The 26474-nt window shown below is 70.7% G+C and overlaps 1 protein-coding gene across 1 annotated transcript in view; it reads right to left on the reverse strand.

Annotated features, from left to right (window-relative positions):
- The window catches only part of TBC1D22A (TBC1 domain family member 22A), a 180941-nt gene extending 156254 nt beyond the window's left edge, over window positions 1-24687 (reverse strand). Inside the window, exons 1-4 of the mRNA XM_039914009.1 lie at window positions 24550-24687; window positions 22001-22057; window positions 20674-20960; window positions 18715-18951 (exon numbers count right to left, since the gene is read on the reverse strand). Coding sequence (XP_039769943.1) covers window positions 18715-18951; window positions 20674-20960; window positions 22001-22057; window positions 24550-24611 — 643 coding nt within the window. The 5' untranslated portion in view covers window positions 24612-24687. The remainder of the gene's footprint in view (window positions 1-18714; window positions 18952-20673; window positions 20961-22000; window positions 22058-24549) is intronic.
- Between the last annotated feature and the right edge of the window lie 1787 nt (window positions 24688-26474).

The raw sequence follows: 26474 nt of genomic DNA on the forward strand, positions 1-26474 counted from the left end.
GGCGACGGACAGGATCGAGGGGATGGACGTCTCATCAGAACGACGGCAAATACCGCTAAAAAAGACCATAATCACGACACGGCGATGATAATGCAAACCGTAGCGAGCGAATGATAATCGCAAATGACGAAAACGGTACAACAGCCGCCCACGTGGGGCTCGCCGTCTCGCTCGTCGGGCAGCGACGGTCTCTGTCCGTCGCCGAATCGTACGTTCCGAGCGCTCGGTCCGGTGCTCTGCACGTAGCAGGCGCTCGAGAGATACCGTCGGACGAATGAATTTGACAGGTGAGGCAGACGGAGGTACAGAGAAGTGAAGCGCCTTGCCCGAGGTCACACGGTAGACGAGCGGCAGAGCCGCGATTAGAGACCCACGACGTTCCGACTGCCGGTCCGTCGCTCCGTCCACCACGTGAGGCCGCTCGAGTCGAGCCCGGTGCTTAGCACGGTGCCCGGCACGCAGCAGGCGCTTAACGAATACCACGCTTATCGTCGTCGTCGTCATCATCATTGTCATTATTGCTGTTACCTACGCGAAACGGCATTTCCGAAGCCTCCCACCCGGCCCCCCGCCTGGCACCGGGACCCGCCCACGGGGCCGGGACAGCTCTCCCGGTCCAGTCCGCCGAGCACGCCGCCCCCGCCCCGCGGCCCACGTAATCCATCACGGTATTTCCTGAGCGCCTGCTCCGTGCCGGGCACCGTACCAAGCGCGGGGCCGGAGGTGAGCCGATCGGAGCCGGTCCCCGTCTCGCAGAGGGCTCGCCGTCTCCATCCCCATTTTCCAGGTGAGGGGACCGAGGCCCAGAGAAGCGAAGCCACTTGCCCAAGGTCACCCCGCCGCTCATCCGCCGCGTGACCGTCACCTAACTTCTCTGGGCCCCAGTTCCCTCACCTGTCAAATGGGGATGAAGACCGTGAGCCTCAAGCGGGACGACCTCATTCCCCCGTATCTCCCCCAGCGCTCGGAACAGTGCCCCGCACCTAGCAAGCGCTTAACGAATGACAACGTTACGATTATTACGCCGGGCGGGGGAGTCCAGGGGGTCGACGGGGGGGGGGGGGGGGGGGGGGGGTTGGGCGCCGGGGGGGGGTTCCCTCTCTCTCGGCGGCTTTGCCCGGTGTCCCAAACCCCCTCTCCCTCTCGTGGGAACCTGGACCCCGGCGTGGGCACCTCGCTCGGGCAAAGCGGATTTTTCCAGGCGCAAGGTGAAAGACCACGGAAGAAGCGACGCGGCCTAGGGGCTAGAGCCCGGGCCCGGGCGTCGGGAGGACCCGGGTTCCCGTCCCGGCTTCGCCCCGTCTCCTCTGTGTGACCGTGGGCAAGTCGCTTCGCTCCCCCGGGCCTCGGCCGCCTCGCCCGTACAGAGAAGACCGCGAGACGGGGACCGCGTCCGACCCGATCGGCCGGGATCTATTCATTCGCGTCTGTTCACGGCTCTCTCCCCCTCCGGACCGCGGGCCCGTCGAGGGCGGGGCAGGCGCCTGTTGGTTGCCGTCCTGCCCTCTCCCGAGCGCTTACTACGGCGTCCGGCACGCGGTCGGCGCTCGACAGACACGACCGAATCGACGAATGGACCTATCGACCCCGGCGCTACGGATACGGTGCCCGGCACGTACCGAGCGCTTAAACGGCATCAACGCACAACGACCGGATCGATCCATCGATGAGAACGTCCGGCTGGAAAAGGGACCCGAACTCCGCCGGCGGCCATCGCGGCCGTCCAACGAGAAGACGACGAGGGAAGACGGCCGGCTTGACGAACAGCATTTCGTCCGGCCTGCCGTGACTCGCGGCTCCTCCCCCTCGGCGCGATAACCCGATCGCCCGATGTCTGCGAAAATGATACTGACCTCGCGACTCCGGGTCGCTCGGCGCCGGAAGCCGCTTCCCTGTGGACGTCCTGCGTTGGAAATTACGGGACCGGACGTTCTACGACCGTATCCCGCTTACAGATAGGATCGTTCGGAGCATCCGGCGAACTAAACGGTGAAATGATTTTGGGCTCGCGCGATCCAATCGGATGCAAAATATCGCCTTCGAGACCGAACTTGAAATCGGCTGGGGAAATGGTCTATGCCCCAGATTTATAATTATTGGCTACCCCTTTTTCTCTGAGCGGGATTCAGAGACCTCGTCAAAGCTTTTTTTCCTCATTTTCCCTGACATCAGTTCCTCTTAACCGGCTCTGACTGTCCAATCCTTTTTCCTCAAGCACAGAGCAGTGCAAAATAGAAGACCCGAGCGACAGGACGGCCCACTTCGAACGGCGAAGCAACCTGACCGTTCCACGGCAACCTGACCGTCGCGACGGCGGAGCGGAAGACGGAGAAGAAAATCTCAGCCGGAGGATGTAGAATTCTTTCCCCCGAAGACCGCGATCGAAGCGGAGAGCTCTCTCTGCGGGACAAAAATCCCACTCGATCCGTTCCACCCGGTCGGGCCGGGTCGGCCCATCCACGGCCGGGACCCTCCCAGCCGAACAGGAGTCATTCATCCGTTCGCTCCATCGTATTTACTGAGCGCTCACCGCGCGCAGAGCGCTGTACTGAGCGCTCGGAGAGTACATTTCGGCACCGCGGTGACCTCCCCCGTCGGCCGGCCCCGGGTTTCAGATCTAGAGAATCTGGGCCTTCCCTAAACACCCCGCGGCTCCGTTGCTGTCGACGGAGAGAGGTACCTCACTGACTCCGTTGAGCGTTTCCTTTCGTTATCATCATCCCTTCATTCGTTCAATCGCATTTACTGAGCGCTTACTGCGTGCGGGGCGCTGTACTAAGCGCTCGGAAAGTACAACTGGGCAACGAACGGAGACGGCCCCTACCCGGCGACGGGCTCACGGTCTAGAAGGGGGGAGACGCGCAAGGAAGCAGAGCCGCACAAGTAGACGGGCACGAATGAACATCGATGTAAATAAACCGAATTATAGATACGGGCGCATCGTCAATAAAATAAATAGAATAATTAAATACGTAGCGTGGCGGAGCCAGTCCCTACCCGACAACGGGCTCACGGTCCAGGAGGGGGAGACGCGACGAAACGGAACCCGGAGACAGGCACCGACGGCATCGAAACAGATGAACGGAATCATATACGCGTCACTCGAGGGAAGCAGCGCGGCTCAGTGGAAAGAGGCCGGGCTCGGGAGTCGGAGGTCACGGGCTCGACTCCCGGCTCTGCCACTCCTCAGCCGGGTGACCGTGGGCGAGTCGCTTCGCTTCTCTGTGCCTCGGTTCCCGATGACCCCGTATCTCCCCCGGCCGCTCAGGACGGTGCTCTGCACGTAGTAAGCGCTTAACGGATACCAACGTTATCATTATTATTCTAGGCACAGGGAGGTGGCGGGGGGGGGGGGGGGCGCGGGCAGGGTAATCACGTCGTCCCGCGCGAGGCCCACGGTCTTAATCCCCGTTTTACAGCCGAGGGAACTGAGGCCCAGAGACGCGAAGTGACTCGCCCCAAGTCACACGGCTGATGGGCGGCGGGGGCCGGGATTAGAACCCACGACCTCTGACTCCCGGGCCCGGGCTCTTTCCGCACCCCACGGGCCACGGGACTAGGTTTTTCCAACCCGGGGCCCCAGGGGACGAGCGGGCCGGGGCACAGGGCACGGAGGGGGACTCCATTTCGGAGATCCGCCACTCGATCTGGAACCCGGAAATGATTCTTTCACCGGAGACGAACAGACCGGCCCCCCCTCCCCTCCCTCCCCCCCGCCCCCGGCCGTCTCATTTCGCGGTTCTCAGAGAAAAAGGATTTAAAGAAGCCGAGGACTACGGTCAAGTACCGAGTTCTCCGTAAACCCTGTTCTTCTAGGGGGCTTCCTGTAATCTCCAGTCACGAAACGTTTAATCGCTGGATTAGCGAAACCTCAGTAACGCGCCTCCCGTTAAGGCCGAACGGCCGGCTGCTCCTGGAGAAGGCGCGGGCTAAAACCGCGAAGCGGCGCGGCGCGGCGGAAGGGGCCCGGGCTTGGGAGGCGGAGGTCACGGGTTCGAACGCCGGCTCCGCCGCCTGTCAGCCGTGCGACCGCGGGCGAGTCGCTTCGCTTCTCGGGGCCTCGGTGACCTCGTCCGGAAAACGGGGATCGACCGTGGGCCTCCCGTGGGCCGACCCGACGGCCCCGTACCTCCCCCGGCGCTCGGCACGGTGCTCGGCGCGTAGCGAGCGCTTAACGGATACCGACGTCATTACGGACTGCCCGTCTTAACCCGGGCCGCCGTAAACTTTCACCCTCCGAGTATCTTTCACGGGAGCTCGGGGGACATCCCCTCGATTCCGTCCATCGCCGTCGTCCTCGTCCGTCCGCCTTCCCCCGACGAGACCGTGAGCCCGTCGGAGGGCGGGGACCGTCCCCGCCCGTCGCCGGTCTGTCCGTTCCGGGCGCTCGGTACGGCGCTCCGCACACAGTGGGCGCTCGACAAATACCGCCGAATGAACGGATGAACGATCCCCGCCCGGCGGCGGGAACGCCGCCGATGACGACGGGGAGGGAGGCCGGAAGGCTCCTCCGATCCTTTCGTCGACGGAGCCCATCCCGCTCGGCGCCTCGGTTTCCTCTCCCGCTCTCTCCCTCTCTCTCGGGCCGCGAACGCCGTGAGGGACGGGGACCGCGTCCCAACGGGTCTTCTCAGATCCGCCCCGGCACTCGCCGCAGAACCCGCCACGTGGGAAGCGCCTACGAGACACCACAGTGACGGGAAGCGGCGGGGCCCGGTGGGTAGAGCCCGAGTCTGGGAGCCAGGGGATCCGGGCGCGTTCGGTCGTACTCGCCGAGCGCTCGCCGCGCGCGGGGCACCGTACCGGGTGGCCGTAACCCCAGCTCTACCGCTCGCCCGCTCTGTGATCAGATCACGGGAGGAGCAGGCGTGGCTCGGCGGAAAGGGCCCGGGCTTGGGAGTCGGAGGCCACGGGTTCGAATCCCGGCCCCGCCCCTCGGCAGCCGGGTGACCGCGGGCGGGCCGCTTCGCTCCGCCGGGCCTCGGTGACCTCGTCCGGAAAACGGGGATCGGCCGGGAGCCTCACGTGGGACGGCCCGACGGCCCCGTGCCTACCCCGGCGCTTAGAACGGCGCTCGGCACACGGCAGGCGCCTAACAGATAACATCGTCATCGGCGTTATCATCACCGTGAGCGAGTCGCTTCCCTTCTTCACGTCTGTCTCCTCAATCGCGAAATAAGGATTTAACACCCGCTCTTCCCACTTGACCGGGTAGGAGGTTTAACGTGATTAACACGTAGCCGCCCCGGTGCTCGGCACGGCGTCTGACCCATAACAGGCGCCTGGACACCGTCAGAGTAAAAACGAGAAACGAGGTCGTCACGACCGCACAATACCGTCCCGGGCCGTGACGTTCGGCGCGGCCCCGCCCGCCGGGATAGCAAACGAGCCCTTACGGAAATCACGCCGGCTCTCTTTAAAACGGCACTCGCCGTGCGCCGGACTTCGAACCGGGCACCGGGGTGAGACGCGGGATGATCGGATTGGACACGGTCCCCGTCCCACGCGGGACGCACACCTGTGAGCCCGTCGTCGGGCAGGGATCGTCTCCATCTAGCGCCGGAACGTACGCCCCGAGCGCCCGGTACGCTTCACCCGTTCAACAGTACGTACCGAGCGCTTACCGGGCGCAGAGCACCGGACCGGGCGCTTGGGACGGACGGATCGGCGACGGGCAGAGACGGTCCCGGCCCTCTGACGGGCTCACGGCCCCATCGGGGGAGACGGACGGACGGGAACGATGGCGATACGCTCCGCGCACGGTAAGCGCTCGCCGAACACGGCGGACCGAAGGAACGAGTCCCCCTCTTCCGGACGAGGTAACCGAGGCCCAGAGTAGCCAAGTGACTTCACCTCTCCTCGATGCACCTACTTCTGCTAACGTCCGTCTCCCCCTGCGGACCGTACGCTCGCCGTGGGCCGGGAACGGGTCCGTTTCCCGCCGTACCGTACCCTCCCGGCCGCCCAGTACGGCGCTCTGCCCGCAGAGAGCGCTCGACCAGTACGGATCCGTTCGACGGCATCTACCGAGCGCTTGCCGCGCGCGGTACTAAGCGCTTGGAACGGCCAATTCGGCCACAGACAGGGACCGCCCCCGCCCGACCACCGGCCGACCTGACCGGGGGGCATCGGGCGGACGCGCGGCGGAGCCGGGATCATGAGTAACGACGTCGGTATCCGTTAGGCGCCGCTCCGAGCGCCGGGGGGGGGGGGGGACACGGGGCGATCGGGTCGTCCCCCGTGGGGCTGGCGGTCTTCATCCCCATCTTCCAGACGAGGGAACCGAGGCCCAGAGAGGCGACTCGCCCGCAGTCCCACAGCTGACGAGGGGCGGAGGCGGGATCCGAGCCCACGACCCCCGAGCCGCCGCCGCTCGACCGGCGCCGCCGTCGTCGGGGGGGAGAGAACGGCTCGCCCGCGTCCGACCCGGGAACCGCCTCAAACCGACGGGGGCCGCTCCGGCCCGGACTGATCCGCCATCTCTTCCGTAAAGAACGCGTCGCCCCTTCCACGTACCGCCGACCAGACGGCTGTCTCGAAGGCACTCTGCCTCTTAAATATAAATGTAAAAAAATCCCACCCCGGCAGACGCCCCCGACCCGGATCACGTTTCGGCCGGGGGGGGGGGGGGAGGGGGCGGCTTTTTGAGCGCCACCTGGCCACACGCGGAAGCGTAGCTATCGCGCGTCCCCGGCAGACGGTCCTCCGCGTCGGGCGGCCCGTCGGAAGCAAGGCGCCGGAGCGATCGCGCCGGCATCCGGCCGCCCGGCGGGGAGAGCGTCTCTGTACCGGAAGCTCGCCGCGGGCAGGGAAGGCGTCTGTCACCCCTCCCGGGCGCCTAGCACGGCGCTCTGCGCACGGGAAGCGCTTAGGGGTGGCAGCTCTCACCGCCCCTCTCACGACGGGACTCGCGAAGCGCTTACCACGTGCCGGCCGCCGCTCGGAGCGCCGGGACGGCTACACGTCCGTCGGGTCGGACCCGGTCCCCGGCCCGCGTGGGGCTCCCGGCCTCGGTCCCCGTCCTCCGGATGGGGGAGCGGAGGAGCGAAGCGACCGGCCCGGGGTCTCGCGGCGGACGCGCGGCGCTCGACGCGCGCGACCCGTCGACCGAGCGGGGGCGGGGGACCCGGGTTCTAGCCCCGCCCTGTCGCCGACCCGCCGTGCCACCTCGGGTCGGTCGCTTCGCCCTCCTGGGACCCGGCCTCCTCTCGCGGGAATCGAGGATCCCCTCTCGGCTCCCCCTCCCGTCAGGCGCCCGAGGGCCGCCCTCCCTGTCGGGCGACGGCGACGAGCGTGGCACCCGGCGAGCGCTCGCTCCGTGCCGGGCACCGCGTCCGAAGCGCGGGGGTCGACGTCGGCTGTCCCGCGTCGGGCTCCCGGTCTCCATCCCCACGTGACGGGCGAGGGGACCGAGGCCCCCGGAGAAGCCAAGTGACTCGCCCGAGAGCGCGCGGCGGACCCGAGGCTAGAACCCGGGTCCCTCTGACTCCCGGGATCCGCCAGGCCGCGTACGTTCCCCCGGCGGCGCGGCTCAGCGGGAGGAGCCCGGGCTTGGGAGTCGGAGGCCGTGGGTCCGGATCCCGGCTCCGCCGCCCGTCAGCCGTGGGACCGCGGGCGCGTCGCTTCGCTTCTCCGGGCCCCGGTTCCCTCATCCGGAAAACGGGGATGAAGACCGCGGGCCCCACGGGGGGACGACCCGACTCCCCCGCGTCTACCCCGGCGCCCCGCACGTGGTAAGCGCTTAACGGACGCCAACGTTATCGTTCTCATCATTAAGTCGGCCCAGCAGAACGGCAGCCCGGGGAACCGCCCCGACCCCCTCCTTCCGGATCATTCTGCCCTCGCTTTCCGATCGACAAGGAGCCCGATATTTCGAGCACGATCGCGTCGCGGAGCTCGCCGCATTTCCGCCCGGGCGCCATCCGTTCGGCGGCGCCGAAACCGTCACTTCGCCGAGACCGCCGCGCGTCGTGACGCGAAGAGCCCGGCTTGCGCGGACAACCGAACGACAGATACGGCGAACTGGATCTCTGAGCCACGGGCTCCTGCGGCGTAGGTTCCCCGAGTGATCTAACGGAACGGGGACGGAAGACTCTGTCCGGCGCCGGACCCGTGGATCCGCAGCTCCCCCGACGGCACCCAAGGGAAACCTTCCGCGGGGGAAGCGGGGAGAAGATATTTAACGAAGGGTTCGATATCACTACGGTGACCCCGGCAGAATGAGTCATAACTCCGTTAGGCGCTTCACTGAATTCTTTTCCAAGCAAACACCGCCCTTAATCTCCTCGACGGAACAAAAGACTTATTCCGAACACCCAACGGGCAGAAAACTAAACAGCGAGGCGGACGCGACGCCGGGAAAGGGCGCGGATTTCCACAAGGCGTAGGGGAAGGGATAAGACAGAGTCAATCCCGTCGGCCGGAGGAGGTGAAAATCCCAACGGGTTTTTTTTCCGCCGTCGTCCTTGGCGGGTTTTTTTTCCCGAGAGGGAGAATCGGAGTCGCGGAGAACGCGATCGCTCGCTCTCCGCTGTCGGGCAGCGGTTCGGTCTGTGGCATTTACGGAGCGCTCCACTACGCGCGGGGCGCCGGGGGAGAGGACGGCGCACAAGATGGCGCCTTCCCCGCCTACAACGAAATATCGATCCAAGAGACGCTATTTCTCTCACGAGGGCACACGCTCGCGGGATCTACCGAGTACCGCCAGGGCGTCGAGCACCGTGCTGAGCCTCGGGAGCGTAGGAGCGACCCAGCGGAAACGCCCCCGCCTCCCGGGCGCTCACGGCCCCGCGGGGAAAACGGGTGCTGAGGAAATTCGCAGACGCGAGGAAGGCGGGATAGGGAAGCCGCGCGGCTAAGCGGACAGAGGCCGGGCCCGGGGGTCAGGAGGACCCGGGTTCTAATCCCGCCCCCACCGAACGTCTGCCGGGTCACCTGGGGCGAGTCGCTTTGCTTCCCCGGGCCTCCGTCGCCTCGGCCGCTCGACGGGGACGAAGCCCGTGGGAGCCGCGGGGGGACGCGGACCGCGTCCGACCTCCTCGGCTGACATGACGGCGTCGGCATCCGTCGAGCGCTTGCTACGCGCGGAGCACCGTTCCGAGCGCCGGGGGGAGGTGCGGGGTCGGCGGGTCGACGGACGAGGTCACCGAGGCCCAGTGAAGCGACTCGCCCACAGTCACCCAGCTGACAAGGGGCGGATGCGGGATTCGCAGCCGGGACCTCTGACTCCCGGGCCCGGGCTCTTCCCGCTGAGCCACGCCGCTTCCCTGATATCTACGCCAGCGCTTCCCACGGCGCCCGGCGCAGAGGAAGCGCCTAACGGATGCCGCGGATTCGAAGGGGGAAGAGGGGCACAGACACGAGTTGGTGCCCGTGATTATCACTAGTGAAACAGACGAATATTCCGATAACAGTCTCTGTTAAGCACCAGGGTGGAGACCGGCAAATCGGGTTGGACACGGCCCCGGTCCCCGCGACCGTGGGCAAGTCACCTACCCCCTCTGGGCCTCGGTTCCCTCATCTGGAAGACGGGGCCGAAGACCGTGAGCCTCACGTGGGGCGACCCGACGACCCCGCACCTCGGGACCGGCGCTCCGCGCGTGGTAAGCGCTCACCCAGTTACCGACCCGAGTAGGTCGGCTGAGAAGGTCGGCCGCGGCCCGCGTGGCCCTCCGGGTCCCCATCCCCATTCCCCAGACGGGGGAACCGAGGCCCGGAAAAGCCAAGCGACCCGTCCGGGTCGCCTCCCGACCCCCGGGCCTGGGCTCCGTCGACTCCGCCGCGCTCCTTCCGGAGGCGGGCGGGGGACCCGCCGAGGCGAGACGGGAGGCCGGGAACGGGGAAGCGGGTCGGCGCCACCCGGGTGTCGGAGCGGCGGTCGGCCGGGTGCACGGGGGGGGAGGGGACGTATTCGTTCCCAGACGCTCCGGGGCGCCCGCCCGCCCGCCCGCCGGAAAACCGCCGCGTCGAGAGCCGAGCGTCCCGCGGACGGCGCGGCGGAGGGAGACGTCGACATCTCCGCGAACGCGACCGCTCGCCGGAAACGACGTCGACTGCGCGGGACTCAGGGGAGACCCGCCCGCAGTTCAGTTCATTCGACGAACGCGGGCCCGAGGATCCGGGTCCCGATCCCGGCTCCTCCGCCCGCCCGCCCGCCCGCCCGCCCGCGACGGCGCTCGGCGCACGGCGGGCGCTCCCCCGATACCGCCGACCCAATGACCCGCTCTACACGCGGTCGGATCCCGTCGGTGGGCGGGGACCGTCCCCGTCTGTTGCCGATCCGTCCGTCCCAAGCGCTCGGTACAGCGCTCCGCGCACAGTAAGCGCTCGACGGATACTATTGAGGGAACGAACGGGTCCCGGTGAATCCCGCCGGTCGATGGATCGCCTGAACCGCGAGCCCAGCGTGGGACGGGGACCGCGTCGACCCCATTCTTGAGGGGCGGCGTGGCTCGGCGGACAGAGCCCCGGGTTAGGAGTCGGAGGTCACGGGTCCGGATCCCGGCTCCGCCACCCGTCGGCCTCGTGACTCCGGGCGGGTCGCTTCACCTCCCGGTGCCTCGGTTCCCTCCTCCGTAAAACGGGGGACGGGGACCGCGAGCGTCACGTGGGACGACCACTGATTGTCCTCTATCTACCCCGGCGCCTAGAACGGCGCTCTGCACGTAGCGAGCGCTTAACGGATACCGACGTTATCCTCCGGCGTCCGCCCCGGCGCCCAGCCCGGTGCCCGGCACAGCGGAGGTCCTCAACGGACGCCGCGATCCTTCCCGGTCACCCGTTGGTTCCATCGCGTTCATCGAGCGCCTCTCAGCGGAAAGAACCCGGGCTTGGGAGTCAGCGGTGACGGGTTCGAATCCCGGCCCCGCCCCTTGTCAGCTGCGTGACCGCGGGCGGGTCACTTCGCTTCTCCGTGCCTCGGCTCCCTCATCCGTAAAACGGGGATGAAGACCGCGAGCCTCACGGGGGACGACCCGATGGCCCCGGATCCGCCCCAGCGCTCAGAACGGCGCTCTGCACGTGGTGAGCGCTTAACAGACACCAACGTTGTTACCGTGCGCAGAGCACCGCACCGAGCGCTTGGGAGAGCACGCTGTCACTATGAACGGACGCGTTCCCCTCCCGTCCCCTTACCCCATCCCCTCAGCGGCCCCTTCTGGAGTTCGGCCTCCTCTCCGCCGCTCGATCTCATCCGTCTCGCCGCTGACCTCTCCCGCCCGTCCGGCCTCCGGCCCGGGACGCCCTCCCTCCTCGGATCCGACGGACGACGACTCTCCCCGCTTTCCGAGCCTCGGCGAGGGCCCGCCTCCTCCGGGAGGCCTTCCGGGGCTGAGCCCTCCTCTCCTCCCCTCCCGCTCCCCCCTCCCGGCCCCACGCCGCTTATGTCCAAACCCGTCATTTATTGATTTCTACTCGTGCCCGTCTCCATCTCGAGACTTCGGGGGGCGGGGGGGGGGGCGGGGGGGCGATGATAATAGCGATGATAACAATCGTGGTATTCGGTAAAGCGCTTACCACGTGCCCGGAACCGCTCTAGGCGCCGGGGTGGACGTGAGCAGGTCGGGTCGGTCGCGGTCCCCGTCCCACATGGGGCTCGCGGCCCCGATCCCCGTTTTCCGGATGAGGGGACCGAGGCCCAGAGAATCACGACGTCGGTACCCGTCGGGCGCCGGCCACGTGCCGGGCACCGTTCCGAGCGCCGGGGGAGGCGCGGGGTCGTCGGGTCGTCCCACGCGAGGCTCACGGTTTTACGGATGAGGCCACTGAGGCGCAGAGAAGCGAAGTGACTCTCCCACGGTCACACGGCTGACGAGCGGCGGGGCCGGCACCCGAACCCGCGACCTCCGACCCCCAAGCCCGGGCTCCCTCCGCCGAGCCGCGCCGCTTCGGAGAAACCGAGTGACTCGCGCAAGGTCCCGCGGCGGACGGGCGGCGGAGCCGGGACCGGAACCCGCGACCCCCCCGACCCCGTCCGCTGCGCCTCCGAGCTCCGAGGCGAGAGCGGGGACCCCCCCCCCCGCATCCCGGAGGCCTCCGCGGCGCGCCGGGCTCCTTCCCGCCGGAAACGTCCGGCGATGACCCACCGTCCTTCGAGACCCGGCAACCCTTCGTGACCCGGGCTCTGCCGGAGCGATCGATGCCTTTCACCTCCAAATCGATGGCGAAAGGGCACCCTCCCGGGATCTCCTTTAAGAAGGCATGGGAGGTCTCTGGTCTTCGGGATTTATCGGCGGACCGTTCCCATTGATTTCCGTTGTATTTACCCCCTCCCCTCCCCGTCGGGCCCGGACGGCCCTAAGTCGGAGATCGTAAACCCGTTCCCCCGTCGGTAAACACCAGTGAAACGCGGAGAGGAATCTGACCCGGATACCGATTGTCTCTTCCAATCGGAGGCTGGGGTGGCGGGGCGGCGACCTCCCTCAGATGACTCCGGGGACCCAGATCTCGTAACCTCCCGAGGGGAGGGGACGAAGACTAGGGGAAGCTACGCCGGGAAGAAGCTTCCGATCGCCAAGACGCATTCGCCCCTCGACCGTTCTGACGTTTCCGGCTCCTCGGAGACTCAGGCGACGGTTTAGGAAAAGAAAATACGCCCCAACGGAGACAAGCGGGAAAAGGATTCCCCGGAAGGAGACGACCGACTCGTCTCCCCCACCGCCCGAGAAGGTCCCGGGGGGGGGGAAGCAAAGACCCTCCACCGAACCGTCCTCCTCCACCTCGGGTGTCGGAGAGGCCGGCGCCTCGATGACTCGGTCTTCCGTAAATCACGCGGGGAGGATCTCCGAAACGAGCTTCTCCTCCGCCCTCGCGGGCGTGGGATCGATCTGCCGGGCCCGGGAGCCGGACGCGCTTCTCGCCGCCCAGTGAGTCGGGTCCTCGGCATCCCCGCCCCCAACCGGGGTCGTCGTCATCACCACCGCGGTATTCGCGAAGCGCCGACCACGCGCCGAGCCGCGATCCGAGCGCCCCGGGGCGGACTCGGGGTCGTCGGGCTGCTCCCCGCGAACCCCGGAACCATTCGCTTTCAACGCCGGCATCCGTCGAGCGCTCACCAGGCGCGGGGCGCCGTTCGAAGCGCCGGGGGAGACCCGGGGCCGTCAGGTCGGCCCGCGGGAGGCTCACGGTCTTAATCCCCGTCTGACGGACGAGGTCTGAGGTCTGAGGTGAAGCGACTCGCCCGCGGTCCGCCGGCCGGCAGGCGGCGGAGCCGGGATTCGAACCCACGGCCTCCGACCCCCAAGCCCGGGCTCTCCCCGCCGAGCCGCGCCGCTCCTCTAACGTCCGGAAGGTGCCGAGAGGTATTTAAAGAGGGAGCAGCCGGAGAAGAACTTCAGGGGAGGGCCGTCTCCGGTCGGAGGTGGGTGTCTTCTTTTTAACGCGGGCCTTCCGTGACGCGTTCAGAATTCGCCTTCGAAACCGGGAGGAAGGTGGGTCCTCCGGTCGCTTCCGCCCCGCGAATCCGCAAGACGGGAAGAAAGGTTCGGTTTTCAGCCCGGGCCTGGCAGTCGGAAGGACCCGGGTGCCGATCCCGGCCCCGCCCCACGTCCGCCGCCTGACCCCCGGGCGGGTCGCTCCGCCTCCCCGGGCTTCGGGTCCCTCGGCTGGAGAACGGGGATCAAGAGCGTCAGCCCCCCGGGGGACGGGGACCGGGTCCCACCCCGATCGGCGATAACGTCGCTATTGGTCGAGCGCTTCCCGCGTGCAGAGGGAGCGCCGTCCCAAGCGCCGGGGGGAGACGCGGGGGGACGAGGCCGTCCCACGCGAGGCTCCCGGTCTCCGTCCCCGTTTTACGGAGAAGTGAAGTGACCCGCCCGCGGCCGCGGGCCGACGAGGGGCGGAGTCGGGACTCGGACCCACGCCCTCTGACTCCCAGGCCCGGGCCCTTCCCACCGAGCCGCGCCGCGCCCACCCCAGCACCCGGCTCAGCGCCTGACCCGCCGTGACCGCTTAACAAGTACCGCGATCACGGCCGTCGTTCCAGAAGCGGCTCTCCCCTCCCGAGAATCCCGCCGGCCGCTACGGAGAACGGCGGGGTGGGGATCGGAACCCGGGACCCGACCGCCGGGCCCGCGCCCTCCCCGCCGGGCCGCGCCGCTCCCCCTCCGGCCGGGGCCGTCGATACGGGGCAGAGGTCGGCGCGGCCGAGCCGGGGGCGCGCGCCCACCCGACCCCCGGAGACCGGGGAAGAGAGGGTGAATCGCAACAACTGGATGGAACCGTCGATCCGTCGCACGGGAGAGTCCGACAGATCGGAGCTGCCGGACGAGCTCCCCGCCCGCGAGGAGCTGCCGGGCCAGAGGTCCGTTCCTCCGCGCGAACGCATCGAGCGCCTACCGCGCGCGGGGCGCCGTACCGCGCGCCCGGGGGAGTCCGACAGAGTTGCCGGACGAGCTCCCCGCCCGCGAGGGGCTGCCGGTCCAGAGGTCTCCTATTCATTCGTGCGTACTTACTGAGCGCTTGCCTGCCGCGCGCCGAGCACGGCGCTGAGCTCCCGCGAGTCCAACCCGACGGAGTTGCCGGACAAGCTCCCCGCCCACGAGGAGCCTCCGATCCAGAGGCCTCCGATTTATCCGTGCGCATTTACCGGGCACTTGCCGGGCGCTCGGGAGAGGACGGGGGAACGACGAGCCGGGGGACGTAGGGGTCACCGGGGAGGAAGGGGAGGCCCGTTCCCCCGGGGGGGGGGGGCCGGGGGCGGACCGACAGATGGCCGACCCGGAGAGAGCCGCCCGGCGCCCGGCGGTCCGGAGAAGCCGCCCGGCGGGGCCGCGGGCCGTCTACTTCTCCGAGGTCGACGGGGACCAGGTGAGCACGGGATGAACACCGGCAGTCGGGCGACGACGTCCGTCTCCGCCCCCCGGCCCCGGGTACGGTTCGGCCCCGCCCGCGACGACTTTCCGGTCTACAGGGGGAGGGGGCCGGCGCCCGGCGGAGAGAGCGCGGGCTCGGGAGCCGGCGGTCACGGGTTCCAATCCCGGCTCCGCCGCTAGCCGGCCGTGTGACCTCGGGCGGGCCGCCTCGCTCCTCCGTGCCTCGGTCACCTCGTCTGACAGAGGGGATGAAGACCGCGAGCCCCGCGTGGGACGGCCCGATCGGCCGGCGTCCCCCGGCGCTTCGAACGGCGCTCGGCGCGCCGCGGGCGCTCGACGGACCCCGCCGTTTCCCTACGGCTATACCGGGGCCGACCTCCCCCGCCTAGACCGCGAACCCGTCGTGGGGTCCTGCGTCCCCCGAGCGCTTCTCACGGTGCTCTGCACGCGGCGAGCGCTCGATGAATACGACAGATGGGATGCCGCCGTACTGGACTCTCCCGGGCGCTCGGTACGGCGTCCCGCCCCCGGAGAGCCCTCGACGGACCCCGCCGATCGACGCCGACGCCGAAGGGTGCCCTCCCCGCGGTCGAGGAGCTCCCGCTCGACCGGGAGAGGCGAGAGGGCGTCGCCGAAAGCCCCCGCCCGCCCCCCAGGGGAGGCGGCCGGTCGGCGGACGAGACGCGCCGAGACGAGCGGCGGTATCCCGCGCGGAGCGGCGCCCGGGCGGCCCCGGCCGCCCTACGACACGTCGGTGACCTAAGAGAAGCGTCCCACGCCGAGACGACGAACCCCGGGGCGCGCGGGACCGCGGGGGCCGACGGGGCGGAAAACGACCCGGACGGCCGGGCAGCGCGGAGAGGCCGACGCCGGGCGGGACCCGCGGCGGGGCCGGGAAGAGCCCGTCGCGGGAGAGCGGGAAGCCGGCGGGCGGCGGCTTCCCCTCCCTCCGCCGGTCTACCCGCACCGACGGCCGGCTCCCCCTCCGGACCGTGAGCGCGGCGCGGGCGGGGAACGTCGCCGCCGACTCGGCCGCCCCGTACTCTCCCGAGAGCTCGGCGCGGTCCTCTGCACGCGGGGAGCGCTCGGAGAATACCGTCGACCCGGGGGGGGGGGGCGGGATTCGGAAGCGCCGGATCGACCCCGACCCGCGGCGCCCCCCGGGACGCCGCGTCAGTCGTCGTCGACGGCATTCGGCGAGCGCTTCCGGCGGGCGGAGCGCCGTACCGGGCTCTCAGTTACTCAGTCGTATTTGCTGGGCGCCGACCGCGGGCAGAGCGCCGTACCGAGCGCTTCACCCTTTCGCCGCCGGCGGCATCCGCTCAGCGCTTGCTACGCGCGGAGCGGCGTTCTGAGTGCCGGGGTAGACGCGGGGCGGTCGGGTCGTCCCGCGCGGGGCTCACGGTCCTCGTCCCCCTTGCACGGACGAGGGAACCGAGGCACGGAGAAGCGACGCGACCCGCCCGCGGTCGCGCGGCGGGCCCGGGACTCGGACCCGTGGGCTCTGACTCCGAAGGCCGGGCTCTTTCCGCTGAGCCACGCCGCCTCTCTGACTTAACCTCTCTGTGCCTCGGTTACCTCGTCCGTAAAAATGGGGGACCGAGACCGGGAGCCCCGCGTGGGACGACCCGATCCCCTCGCATCTCCCCCAGCGCCCGGCACGTAGCGAGCGCTTAACCGACACCGGGACCGTCGGGGTCAGGGGTCACGGGTTCGGATCCCGGCCCCGCCGCCCGCCGGCCGCGTGACCGCGGGCGAGTCGCTTCGCTTCCCCGTGCCCCGGCTCCCTCGTCCGTGAAAGGGGGACGAGGACCGTGAGCCCCGCGTCTCCCCCGGCGCTCAGAACGGCGCCCCGCGCGTAGCAAGCGCTTAACGGGTACCGACATCGCCGTTACCGTTATTAAGCGGCTTGCCCGGCAGACGGGCGGCGGAGCCGGGATCCGGATGCACGACCCCCGACGCCCCAAATCCTAGCAATCTCCCGCGGCCGGGTCACCCTCCGATCCGACGCGCCCGGGCCCCTCGTCGACGGCCCGGTCCGCCCCCCGACGCGGAGGACCCCGGCGACGGGCGAATCTCCGGCCCTTCGAAAACCCGTCGGAACGCCGCAGGCCGCCCGGGGGGGAGACGGAGGCGGGACGAGGGCGACATCCGGCTACCCCGGAGGGCGGAGGATCGTCGGTCCTGACCGGACCGGGGCCGGAAGCCCGCCCGTCCCGAGAGGCTCCCCCCCCCCCCTCGCCGGATCCCGCCGAGCGCCTCCCGAGGCCCGGCGGGAGAAGCTCGGGTTTGGGAGTCCGGGGCCGTGGGTTCGAATGCCGCCTCCGCCGCCGAGCGGCCGTGTGACCTCGGGCGGGTCACCGAACCCCTCTACGCCTCAGTGACCTCATCCGTCCAAACGGGGATCGGGACCGCGAGCCCCTCGTGGGACAACCCGATGATCCCGTCCCCCTCCCCGGGGCTCGGCACGGCGCCCGGCACGCGGTGGATACTTCGAAGACGCCCCCGTCGTTACGTATTACGGGAGCGGCGCGGCGGAAGGAGCCCCGGCCCGGGAGCCGGAGGTCGCGGGTTCGGATCCCGGCCCGGCCGCCCGTCGGCCGGGCGACCGCGGGCGAGTCGCTCCGCTCCCCTGGGCCTCGGCTCCCCCGTCCGTCAAACGGGGGCGGAGACCGCGAGCCCCGCGGGGGACCGCCCGCCGACCCCGGACCCCGCCCCCCCCCCCGGCGCTCAGGGCGGCGCTCTGCACGCGGCGAGCGCTTGACAAGCACCCACGTCGTCACGACCGTCGCCAGTCTCCGCGCCTCCGGAGCCTTCCCGGGGGCCCGTCTCCTCCGAGAGGCCCTCCCCGACCGCGCCCTCCTCTCCTCCTCTCCCGCTCCCTCCCGCGGCGCCCCGATTCGCTCCCTTTACCCCCCGCCCCCCCGGCCCCGCGGCGCGGATGCCGCTCTCCGCCCCCCACCCGTTTATGTCGCCGTCCGTCCCCCCGCCTAGACCGCGGGCCCGTCGCGGGCGGGGGAGGCGTCCGACCACCCCGCTCCGTCACGTCGTCCTCTCCCCAAGAGTCGGGCGCGGCGCCCCGCGGACAGGAAGCGCTCGATAAACGGCACTCGCTGACCGGGCGAACGGACGCGCGCTCCGCGCCCGGGACCGGGCGGCTCCCCCGGGGGACGGGCAGGGTGTCCCCGGCCGGTCCATCGGACCCCCCCCGGGCGCTTACCGCGCGCGGAGCGCCGTGCTGCCTTATGACGTGGCTCGGCGGAGAGAGGCCGGGCCTGGGAGTCGGATGGCCCGGGTTCGAACCCCGGCCACCCGTCGGCCGCGCGACCCCGGGCGCGTCGCCTCGCTGCTCCGTGCCTCCGCCCCTCGTCCGTAAAACGGGGATCCGCCGCGAGCCTCACGCGGGACCACCCGACGGCCCCGGATCTACCCCGGGGCTCGGGACGGTGCCCCGCGCACGGCGGGCGCTTCACGGATACCAACGTCGTCACCGCTACGCCCTCGGGAGAGGACGACAGAACGGATCCGCCCCCTGCCCGCCACGGGCCGACGGCCCGGGGGGGGGGGGGAGAGAGAGAAATAATAAACAAATGGCGGATACGGACGTCGGCGCCGCGGGGCCGGGGCCGGGGCCGGGGGGCGAAGAGAGGGAGCGGGAGGCGAGGACGGGAGGGACGAGACGGGCCCCCCACGGGGCCGCGAGGCGGGGACGGTCGCCGTCCGCGGGACGTGAGGAGGGAGGACGTCCCGGGCCGGAGGTCGGCGGCGGGATGGAGGCGCGGAGGCGAGGTCGGCCTCCGCGGCCCGCACCCCGGCGACGCGCCCGCCCCGTGCCCCGCGCCGTCCCCCCCCCGCCCGCGCCCGGGCCGACGGCCGAGGGAGCCGACGAGCGGCCGGCGCTTACCGAGGTCGGTGTTGGGTCCGGCGAGGAGCCGCTGAAACTTGTCCAGGCGGAAGGCCTCCCTGTCGCTCGGGGCCGGGGGGCCGGGCGGGGCCGCGGGGCCGCGGGGCGGCGGGGCCGAGGGCGTCGGGGGCAGGGACCGCGACCTCTGCGGGGGGACGCTCTCCCTCGCGCCACCTGCGAGGGGACACGGGAGGGGCCGCTCAGCCCGCCGGCCTCGGGCCCGCGGACCGCCCGGCCCTCCGCCCGCCTCCCCCCGCGTTTACGCTTCCATTCCCCTACTTATCTTATCAACGGGACGTACGGCCCCTCGCCTCTACTTACCGCCACCCCGTCCGCCCGCCTCCCCCGATCGGACCGCGAGCCCGTCGACGGGCGGGGACCGTCCCTGCCTGTCGCCGAGCCGTCCGTTCCGAGGCTCGGCGCGGTGCCCTGCACGTCGCGAGCGCTCGACGAATCTCCGACGGGGTCCGTCTCCACTGACGTCCGTCTCCCCCGCTCTAGCCGGGGCCCACGCCGGGCCGGGACCGCCGCTCTCTATCGCCGCGCCGCGTTTCCCCGAGCGCTCGGTGACGGTGAGGACGACGGCGTCCGTTAAGCGCTCACCGCGTGCCACACGCGCCGTTCTGAGCGCCGGGCGGGGGGGGGGACCGCCGTGGGGTTCGCCATCTTCATCCCCGTTTCCCAGATGAGGTCGCCGAGGCCCGGGGGGGGGGGGGCCGAGCGACCTGCCCGGGGTCACGCCGCTGACAGGCGGCGGAGGCGGGATCGGAACCCGCGGCCTCCGACCCCCAAGCCCGGGCCCCTTCCTCCGAGCCACGCCGCTTCTCCGAAGGGCTCGGAACACGGGGGGCGCTCAACGGACACGGCCGGACGGACGGAAGGACTCCGCCGCGCCGCACTCGCCCACGCGCTCCACGGTCAGTCGGCCCATCGCGTTCCTACCGAGCGCCGACCGCGCGCAGGATGCCGTAGCGAGCGCTTCGGAGAGCATCCGCCGATGGCACAGCGGAGCCAGAACGGCGCTCGGCACACGGCAGGCGCTCAACGGACACCGACGTCGGCGTCGTTAGAGTCGGGAGCCGGGTTCCCCGCCCACGGCGAGCTCGCCGCGCAGAGGGGGAGACGGACGCGAACGGAAGGAGGTGAAGCGGCAGGGACGGACGTTACGGGAGGCGGCGCGGCGGAAAGAGCCCGGGCTCCGGAGTCGGAGGTCACGGGTCCGACCCCCGGCTCCGCCGCTCGGCGGCCGCGGGCCCGCGGACGGGTCGCTTGGCTTCTCCGCGCCTCGGTGCCCTCGACCGCGAAACGGGGATCGACCGCGAGCCCCGGGCGGGCCGACCCGACGGCCCCCGCGTCTCCCCCGGCGCGCGGCGGGCGCTCGACGGACACCGACGGCGTTGTCGCGGCGAGGGCCGCGAGGCCGGGAGGCGGGGGCGACGCTCACGAGGGGCGAGGCGCCGGAGCGAGCGCCGGGGCGGACGGCGGCGGACGGGGCCGGCCACAGTCCCCGTCCCCCGCGGGGCTCCCGCTCTCCATCCCCGTCTTCCGGATGAGGGGACCCAGGCCCGGAGGGGCGGGGCCGCCCGCCCGGGCCGCGGCGGCGGGGCCGGGGGAGCGGGTCGGGGAGGCGGCGACGGGGAGATGAGGCTCAGGGAGGCGGCGCGGCGCGGCGGCGAGGGCCCGGCCTCCGGAGTCGGAGGCCGCGGGCTCGCATCCCGGCTCCGCCGCGCGGCGGCCGGGCGCCCCGTGGGCGGGCCGCCTCCCCGTGCCTCGGTCCCCTCGTCCGTAGGACGGGGACGCAGACCGCGGGCCCCGCGCGGGGCGAGCCGATCCCCGGCGCCCCGCACGCGGCGGGCGCCCGGCGGATCCCGACGTCGCCGTCCTCGGTCCGGCGGGGGGCTCCGGGCGCTCGCCGGACGCCCCCGAGGGAGCGGGGGTCGGGGGCGGCCGCCCCCCTACCTGCGGGGTGGGGCCCGGGGCCTTCGCCGGCGGGGGCCGGGGGCCCGGGGGGCCGCGGGGGGTCCTCCCGCCGCCGGCGCCGCTCCTGCCGGAGGCTGTGGTCGCGCAGGACCCGCCGGGCCGTCTCCATCACCACCCGGGAACCGAGGCTCTCGGCGGCCACGGCGAGGAGCTCGTCCTCGTCGTCGCCCACGGCCCACGCGTCGCTCGTCTCGCTCTCAAACTCCTGGAAGCTGCCGGCTCTCTTCGGCTTGGCCGGGGGCGCCGGGGGCCCGGGCTTCGCCGACCTGTCGCGGGAGAACCGCCGGACGCGTCGCCCTCGGGCCGCGGGGGGACCCGCCCCGGCCGGGGCCCCGGGGGACCTCCGGGGGCCGGGCCGCGCGGGAGGGGACGGCCGCCTCCCCCGGGGGCCCGCCCCGCCCGGAGGGGCCCGCCCGGGACTCGGTCTCCCCCGCCCCGACCCCCCCCCGGAGAGGCCACGGGGGAGGATCCACTCCACCCGCGCGTCGGCCCGGCGCTCGGCCCGGGGCGGGGGCCCGACGCGCCGCGGGCGGCGGCGTCATTTTCGATCGTTATCATCTGGCCCGCCTCCCCGGAAAGACCCACCGAGGGGAGGCCGGGCCGGGCCAGGCCACCAGCTGCGCGGACACCCCGGAGAAGAGGGGCCGGCCCGCACCACCCCGGCCGCGACGTGCCCCGCAGAGGGGAGTCCGGCCTATCCCCCGTCCCGAGAGCCCAGAGACGGGAGGCTAGTCCACGCGCCCCTCCCCGCGGGACATCCCACGGCGGGGAGGCCGGTCCGTCCCGCCCACCCGCCCCCAGAAGCGGCGGGCTCGGCGGGAGAGAGCCCGGGCTTGGGGGTCGGAGGCCGCGGGCTCGAATCCCGGCCCGGCCGCCCGTCGGCCGGGCGACCCGGGGGCGGGTCGCTTCACCCCCCGGGGCCCCGGTCCCCTCGCCCGCCCGATGGGGATCGAGACCGCGAGCCTCGCGTGGGACCGCCCGGTGACCCCGTGTCTCCCCCGGCGCTCGGCACGGTGCTCCGCACGTAGGAGGCGCGTGACAGATCATCACCGTCATCCCACGGGACCGCCGAGGGGAGGCCGAGCGGGCCGCGCCCGGGTCGACCGGGGGGCGCGGGGGCGGGGGCGCGGCCGGGGGCGGCCGGCGGAGGGGGAGCGGACCCAGGGGCCCCGAGCCCCGCGCCGGTCCGGGGGCCGGGGGGGGGGCGGGGGGGGCGGGTCCGCCACCGAGAGGCCCCCGGCGCCGTCCCCTCCCTCCCGCCGCGGGCCCGAGCCGGCCGCCCCCTCCGCCGCCCCGCCGAACTTACGTGCCGGGCGACGGCGGATCCAGAGGAGGGTGCTGGGCTCCGTACACATGTCGGATGCTGAGCGAGAGAGAGGGAGAGAGAGAGAGACGGGAAATCAGCCTCGGGTCCAAATACCCGGACCGGCCGGGCCCGCCTCCTCCGGGAAGCCCTCCCGGGCCGCTCGCCCGGGGCGCCCTCGCCCGCGCGGGTACAGTTCGTTGGGTCGGACGCGGTCCCCGTCCCGCCTGGGCCTCCCGCTCTCGGGCCCCGCCTTATTCATCCGACAGCATTTATCGCGCGCCCACCACGCGCAGGGCGCCGTACCGGGCGCTTGGAACGAACAGGTCCCCGCCGTCCGACGGGCTCACGGTCTGATCGGGGGAGGATCCGCCTTAAAGACGAGGTCGCTGAGGTAACAGTCGGAAGTGACCCCGTCCGTCCGTCCATTCGAGAGCGCCTATCGAGCGCTTACCGGAACGACGTGGGCATCCGCTGAGCGCTCGCTACGTGCCGAGCGCCGCTCCGACCGCCGGGGGAGACGCGGGGGAGTCGGGCCGTCCCCCGTGGGGCTCACGGTCCTCGTCCCCGTCCGACAGACGAGGGAACCGGGGCCCGGAGGAGCGGAGCGACTCGCCCGGGGGCACGCGGCCGACGGGCGGCGGGGCCGGCCTCCGAACCCGCGATCTCCGACCCCGAAGCCCGGGCCCCCTCCGCCGCGCCGCGCCGCTTCTCTACTACGTGCACGGCACCGGACCGGGCGCCCGGGACGGGCAGTCGGGCGGCAGGTAACGGCCCGAAGACGGTTTTACGGTCTAATCGGGGGAGACGGACGGACGAGAACAAGACGACGTGATCCCGACAAACGGGATCGAGGGGACGCGCGCCCCGTTAACGAAACCGACAGGGTAATAGACGACAGATCCAAACGAGCAGGGTGTCGAGGGGGAAGGGGGAGGGGGAGGAGGGGGCCTGGCCGGGGGGAGGCGAAGGGGGGGCGGAGAGGGAGAGCAGGGGGCCGAGGGGAAGGGCGGGGTGGGAAGGCCTCCCGGAGGAGGGGAGCGCTCGGCGGGGCTTCGGAGAGGGGAAGAGAGTGGGTCCGGCCGAGGTGAGGAGGGAGGGCGTGCTCCGGGCCGGCGGGAGGACGTGGGGCAGGGGACGGGAGAGGAGCGGAGCGGAGCGGAGCGGAGCGTGAGGGCCGGGCCGGAGAAGGAGAGAAGGGAGGTGAGGTAGGAGGGGGCCGGGGCACGGACGGCCCGGAAGCCCACAGGGTGAAGCGTCCGATTCCTGCGAAGGTCGCCGGCCCCCACGGGCCCCAGCCCTCTGGATTCCCGGACTCCGCGAGCCCCCGACCCCCCGGCCCTTGGATCGCCCAGCCCCTCCGATCCCCGGGTGCCCCGACGCCCCGGATCCTCGGACACCCCTCCCCGCGACCCTCGGGCCTCCTGCGCCTCCGGGCCCCCCGGATCCCCCGAACCGCAGCCCCCGGATCCCCGAGCCCCGGACCCTCAGATGCCCGGGACCCCCCCCGGATCTCTGGGCCCCCGCATCCCCCGACCCTCAGATCCCCGGGACCCCTGAACCCCAGACCCCCCGGATCCCCGGGACCCCTGAACCCCAGACCCCCCCAGATCCCCGGGAGCCCCGAACCCCAGAGCCCCAGGACCCCCCAGATCCCCGGGACCCCTGAACCCCAGACCCCCCAGATCCCCGGGAGCCCCGAACCCCAGAGCCCCAGGACCCCCCAGATCCCCGGGACCCCTAAACCCCAGACCCCCCAGATCCCCGGGACCCCTGAACCCCAGACCCTCAGATCCCCGGGACCCCTGAACCCCAGACCCCCCAGATCCCCGGGACCCCTGAACCCCAGACCCCCCAGATCCCCGGGAGCCCCGAACCCCAGAGCCCCAGGACCCCCCAGATCCCCGGGACCCCTGAACCCCAGACCCCCCAGATCCCCGGGACCCCTGAACCCCAGACCCTCAGATCCCCGGGACCCCTGAACCCCAGACCCTCAGATCCCCGGGCCCCCAGACCCCCGGATCCCCGGGACCCCCCCCAGAGCCCCGGGACCCCTGAACCCCAGACCCTCAGATCCTTCCCCCGATTAGACCGTAAGCCCGTCGATGGGCAGGGACGGTCTCTATCCGTTGCCGAACTGTCCATTCCAAGCGCTTGGTCCAGGGCTCTGCACCCAGTAAGCGCTCAATAAATACTATTAAACGAACGAATGGACCTCCGGACCCCCCCCCCCCAGGCCCCCGAAGCCCAGACCCTCCGAGAAGCAGCCCGGCCCGGCGGCAAGAGCCCGGGCCGGGGGGGGGGGGGGGGGGGGTCAGAGGTCATGGGTTCGAATCCCGGCTCTGCCCCTCGCCAGCCGGGTGACCGCGGGCGAGTCCCTCCACTTCTCTGGGCCTCAGTGACCCCACCCGTCAAATGGGGATGAAGCCTGGAGCCTGCCGCCCCCGGATCTCCCCCAGCGCTTAGCGCAGGGCTCTGCGCCTAGTAAGCGCTTACCAACCAAATACCAACATCGTTACGATCATTCCCCCCCCCGGGCGGCCCGCGCCGACCTGCCCGGGACCCTGGAGCTGCTCCGCTTCCAGAACTGCTTCCTGCCGCCGTCGCTGGACATGGTCCTTCCTCCTCATCCCGAGCCGAGCCGAGCCGGACCGAGCCGAACCGGGCCGGGCCGAGCCGAGCCGAGCCGAACCGAGCCGAACCCCCGCCGGCCTAGGCCGGGCCGGCTCCGCCGCCAGCCGCAGCCGCCATCTTTGCGGCCGCCGAACGAGCGCGGCGCCCATTGGCCGACGGCGGCCGGGCCCCGCCGCCTCGACCAATCGCAAGTGCCCTTCCTCCCGACGGACTCCGGGCCCCGCTCCCCCGACCAATCGCAAGTGCCCTTCCTCCCGACGGCCGCCTGACACCGCCACCGACTTCTGTGGGCCCGAGGAGACGGCCCCGAGTCCCCGGGGGCGGGGCCGAGCGCAGCCGAAGGGCCGAGGGGAGGGGCCGAGGGGCAGAGCCGAGCAGAGCCGAAGGGACGACGGGCAGAGCCGAGCAGAGCCGAGCAGAGCCGAGCAGAGCCGAAGGGCCGAGGACGAGGAGGAGGAGGAGGACCTGAAGGGGGCGGGGCAGAGAGGGGCGGAGGGAGAAAAATACAGCTTTGCGCCCAGTAATGATGACAATAATAATAATGCCATTTGTTATTAATAATAATGATAATAATGTTGCTATGTGTTAAGCGCTTACTATGCGCAGAGCAGTGTTCTAAGCGCCGGGGGAGATACAGGGTCATCGGGTTGCCCCCCGCGGGGCTCACGGTCTTCATCCCCATTTTCCAGATGAGGGAACCGAGGCACAGACAAGTGAAGTGACTCGCCCACGGTCACCCAGCTGACGAGTGGCCGAGCTGGGATTTGAACCCATGACCTCTGACTCGAAAGAAAGAAAGGTGAATAAATACAATTGATTGACTGAAACACGACCTTTCGAAGCAGACCTTTATTTCTTCCAGCAACGCAACGTCCAGGCCTGTCGGCGGCGGTATTTATTGAGCTCCTGCTTTGCGTGCGAAGCTCTCTGTTAGACACTTGAGAGAGGTCACCAGAAGCCAAAGGACACTGGCCTTGCCCTCCACAAGATTCTAATCGGACGCAGGCAGGGTGCGCAAAGTCCACGCAGAAAATGAGAAAGCACGACGGGAGAAACAACAGCGTAGCAGAGATGGGCGGATGGGCGGCCATGTCAGGGTAAAGCACCCGAGTGATTAACTGCACAACAGACTGTATAATGATAACGGCACCCGTTGAGCTCTTGCTACGTGCCAAGCTCTGTTCCAAACGCCGGGGTAGACGTCTGCAAGGTAATCGGGTTGGGAACGGTCCCGCTCCCACGTGGGGCTCACAGTCTTCATCCCCATTTTACTAAAGAGGTAACTGAGGCCCAGAGAGGCTAAGCGCCTCGCCCGAGGTCGCGTAGCAGACGGGTGGCGGAGCCGGGATCGGAACCCGGGTCTTTCCGACTCCCGGGCCCGGGCTCTGTCCACTGAGCCACGCTGCGGAGGTATAAATACGGGACCCTTAAGGGAAGCTGATGGTTTGACGAGATTTAAGGCGCGGAGGGTTAATCGGGAACACTGTCCAAGGGGAAATCGGGTAGTCGGCCCGTAGGCCCGCGGTTATGAGGTGTTCATTCGTTCAGTCGCATTTATCGAGCGCTTACTACGTGCGGAGCGCCGTACTGTTGGAAAGTACAATTTGGCGGCAGATAGAGACCATCCCTACCCGACAACAGGGTCACAGCCTACAGGGGCGGAGACGGACGAGAAAATAATAATAAGATTCGTTAAGCGCTTACCGTGTGCAGAGCACCGTTCTAAGCGCCGGGGGAGATGCAGGGGAAGCAGGTCGCCCCACGGGAGGCTCGCAGTTAATCCCCATTTCACAGATGAGATAACTGAGGCAGAGAGAGGTGAAGCGACTTGCCCAAAGAGAAG

This window comes from Ornithorhynchus anatinus, chromosome 14, assembly GCF_004115215.2.
Source record: "Ornithorhynchus anatinus isolate Pmale09 chromosome 14, mOrnAna1.pri.v4, whole genome shotgun sequence".
In the NCBI taxonomy this organism is placed as follows: Eukaryota; Metazoa; Chordata; class Mammalia; order Monotremata; family Ornithorhynchidae; genus Ornithorhynchus; species Ornithorhynchus anatinus.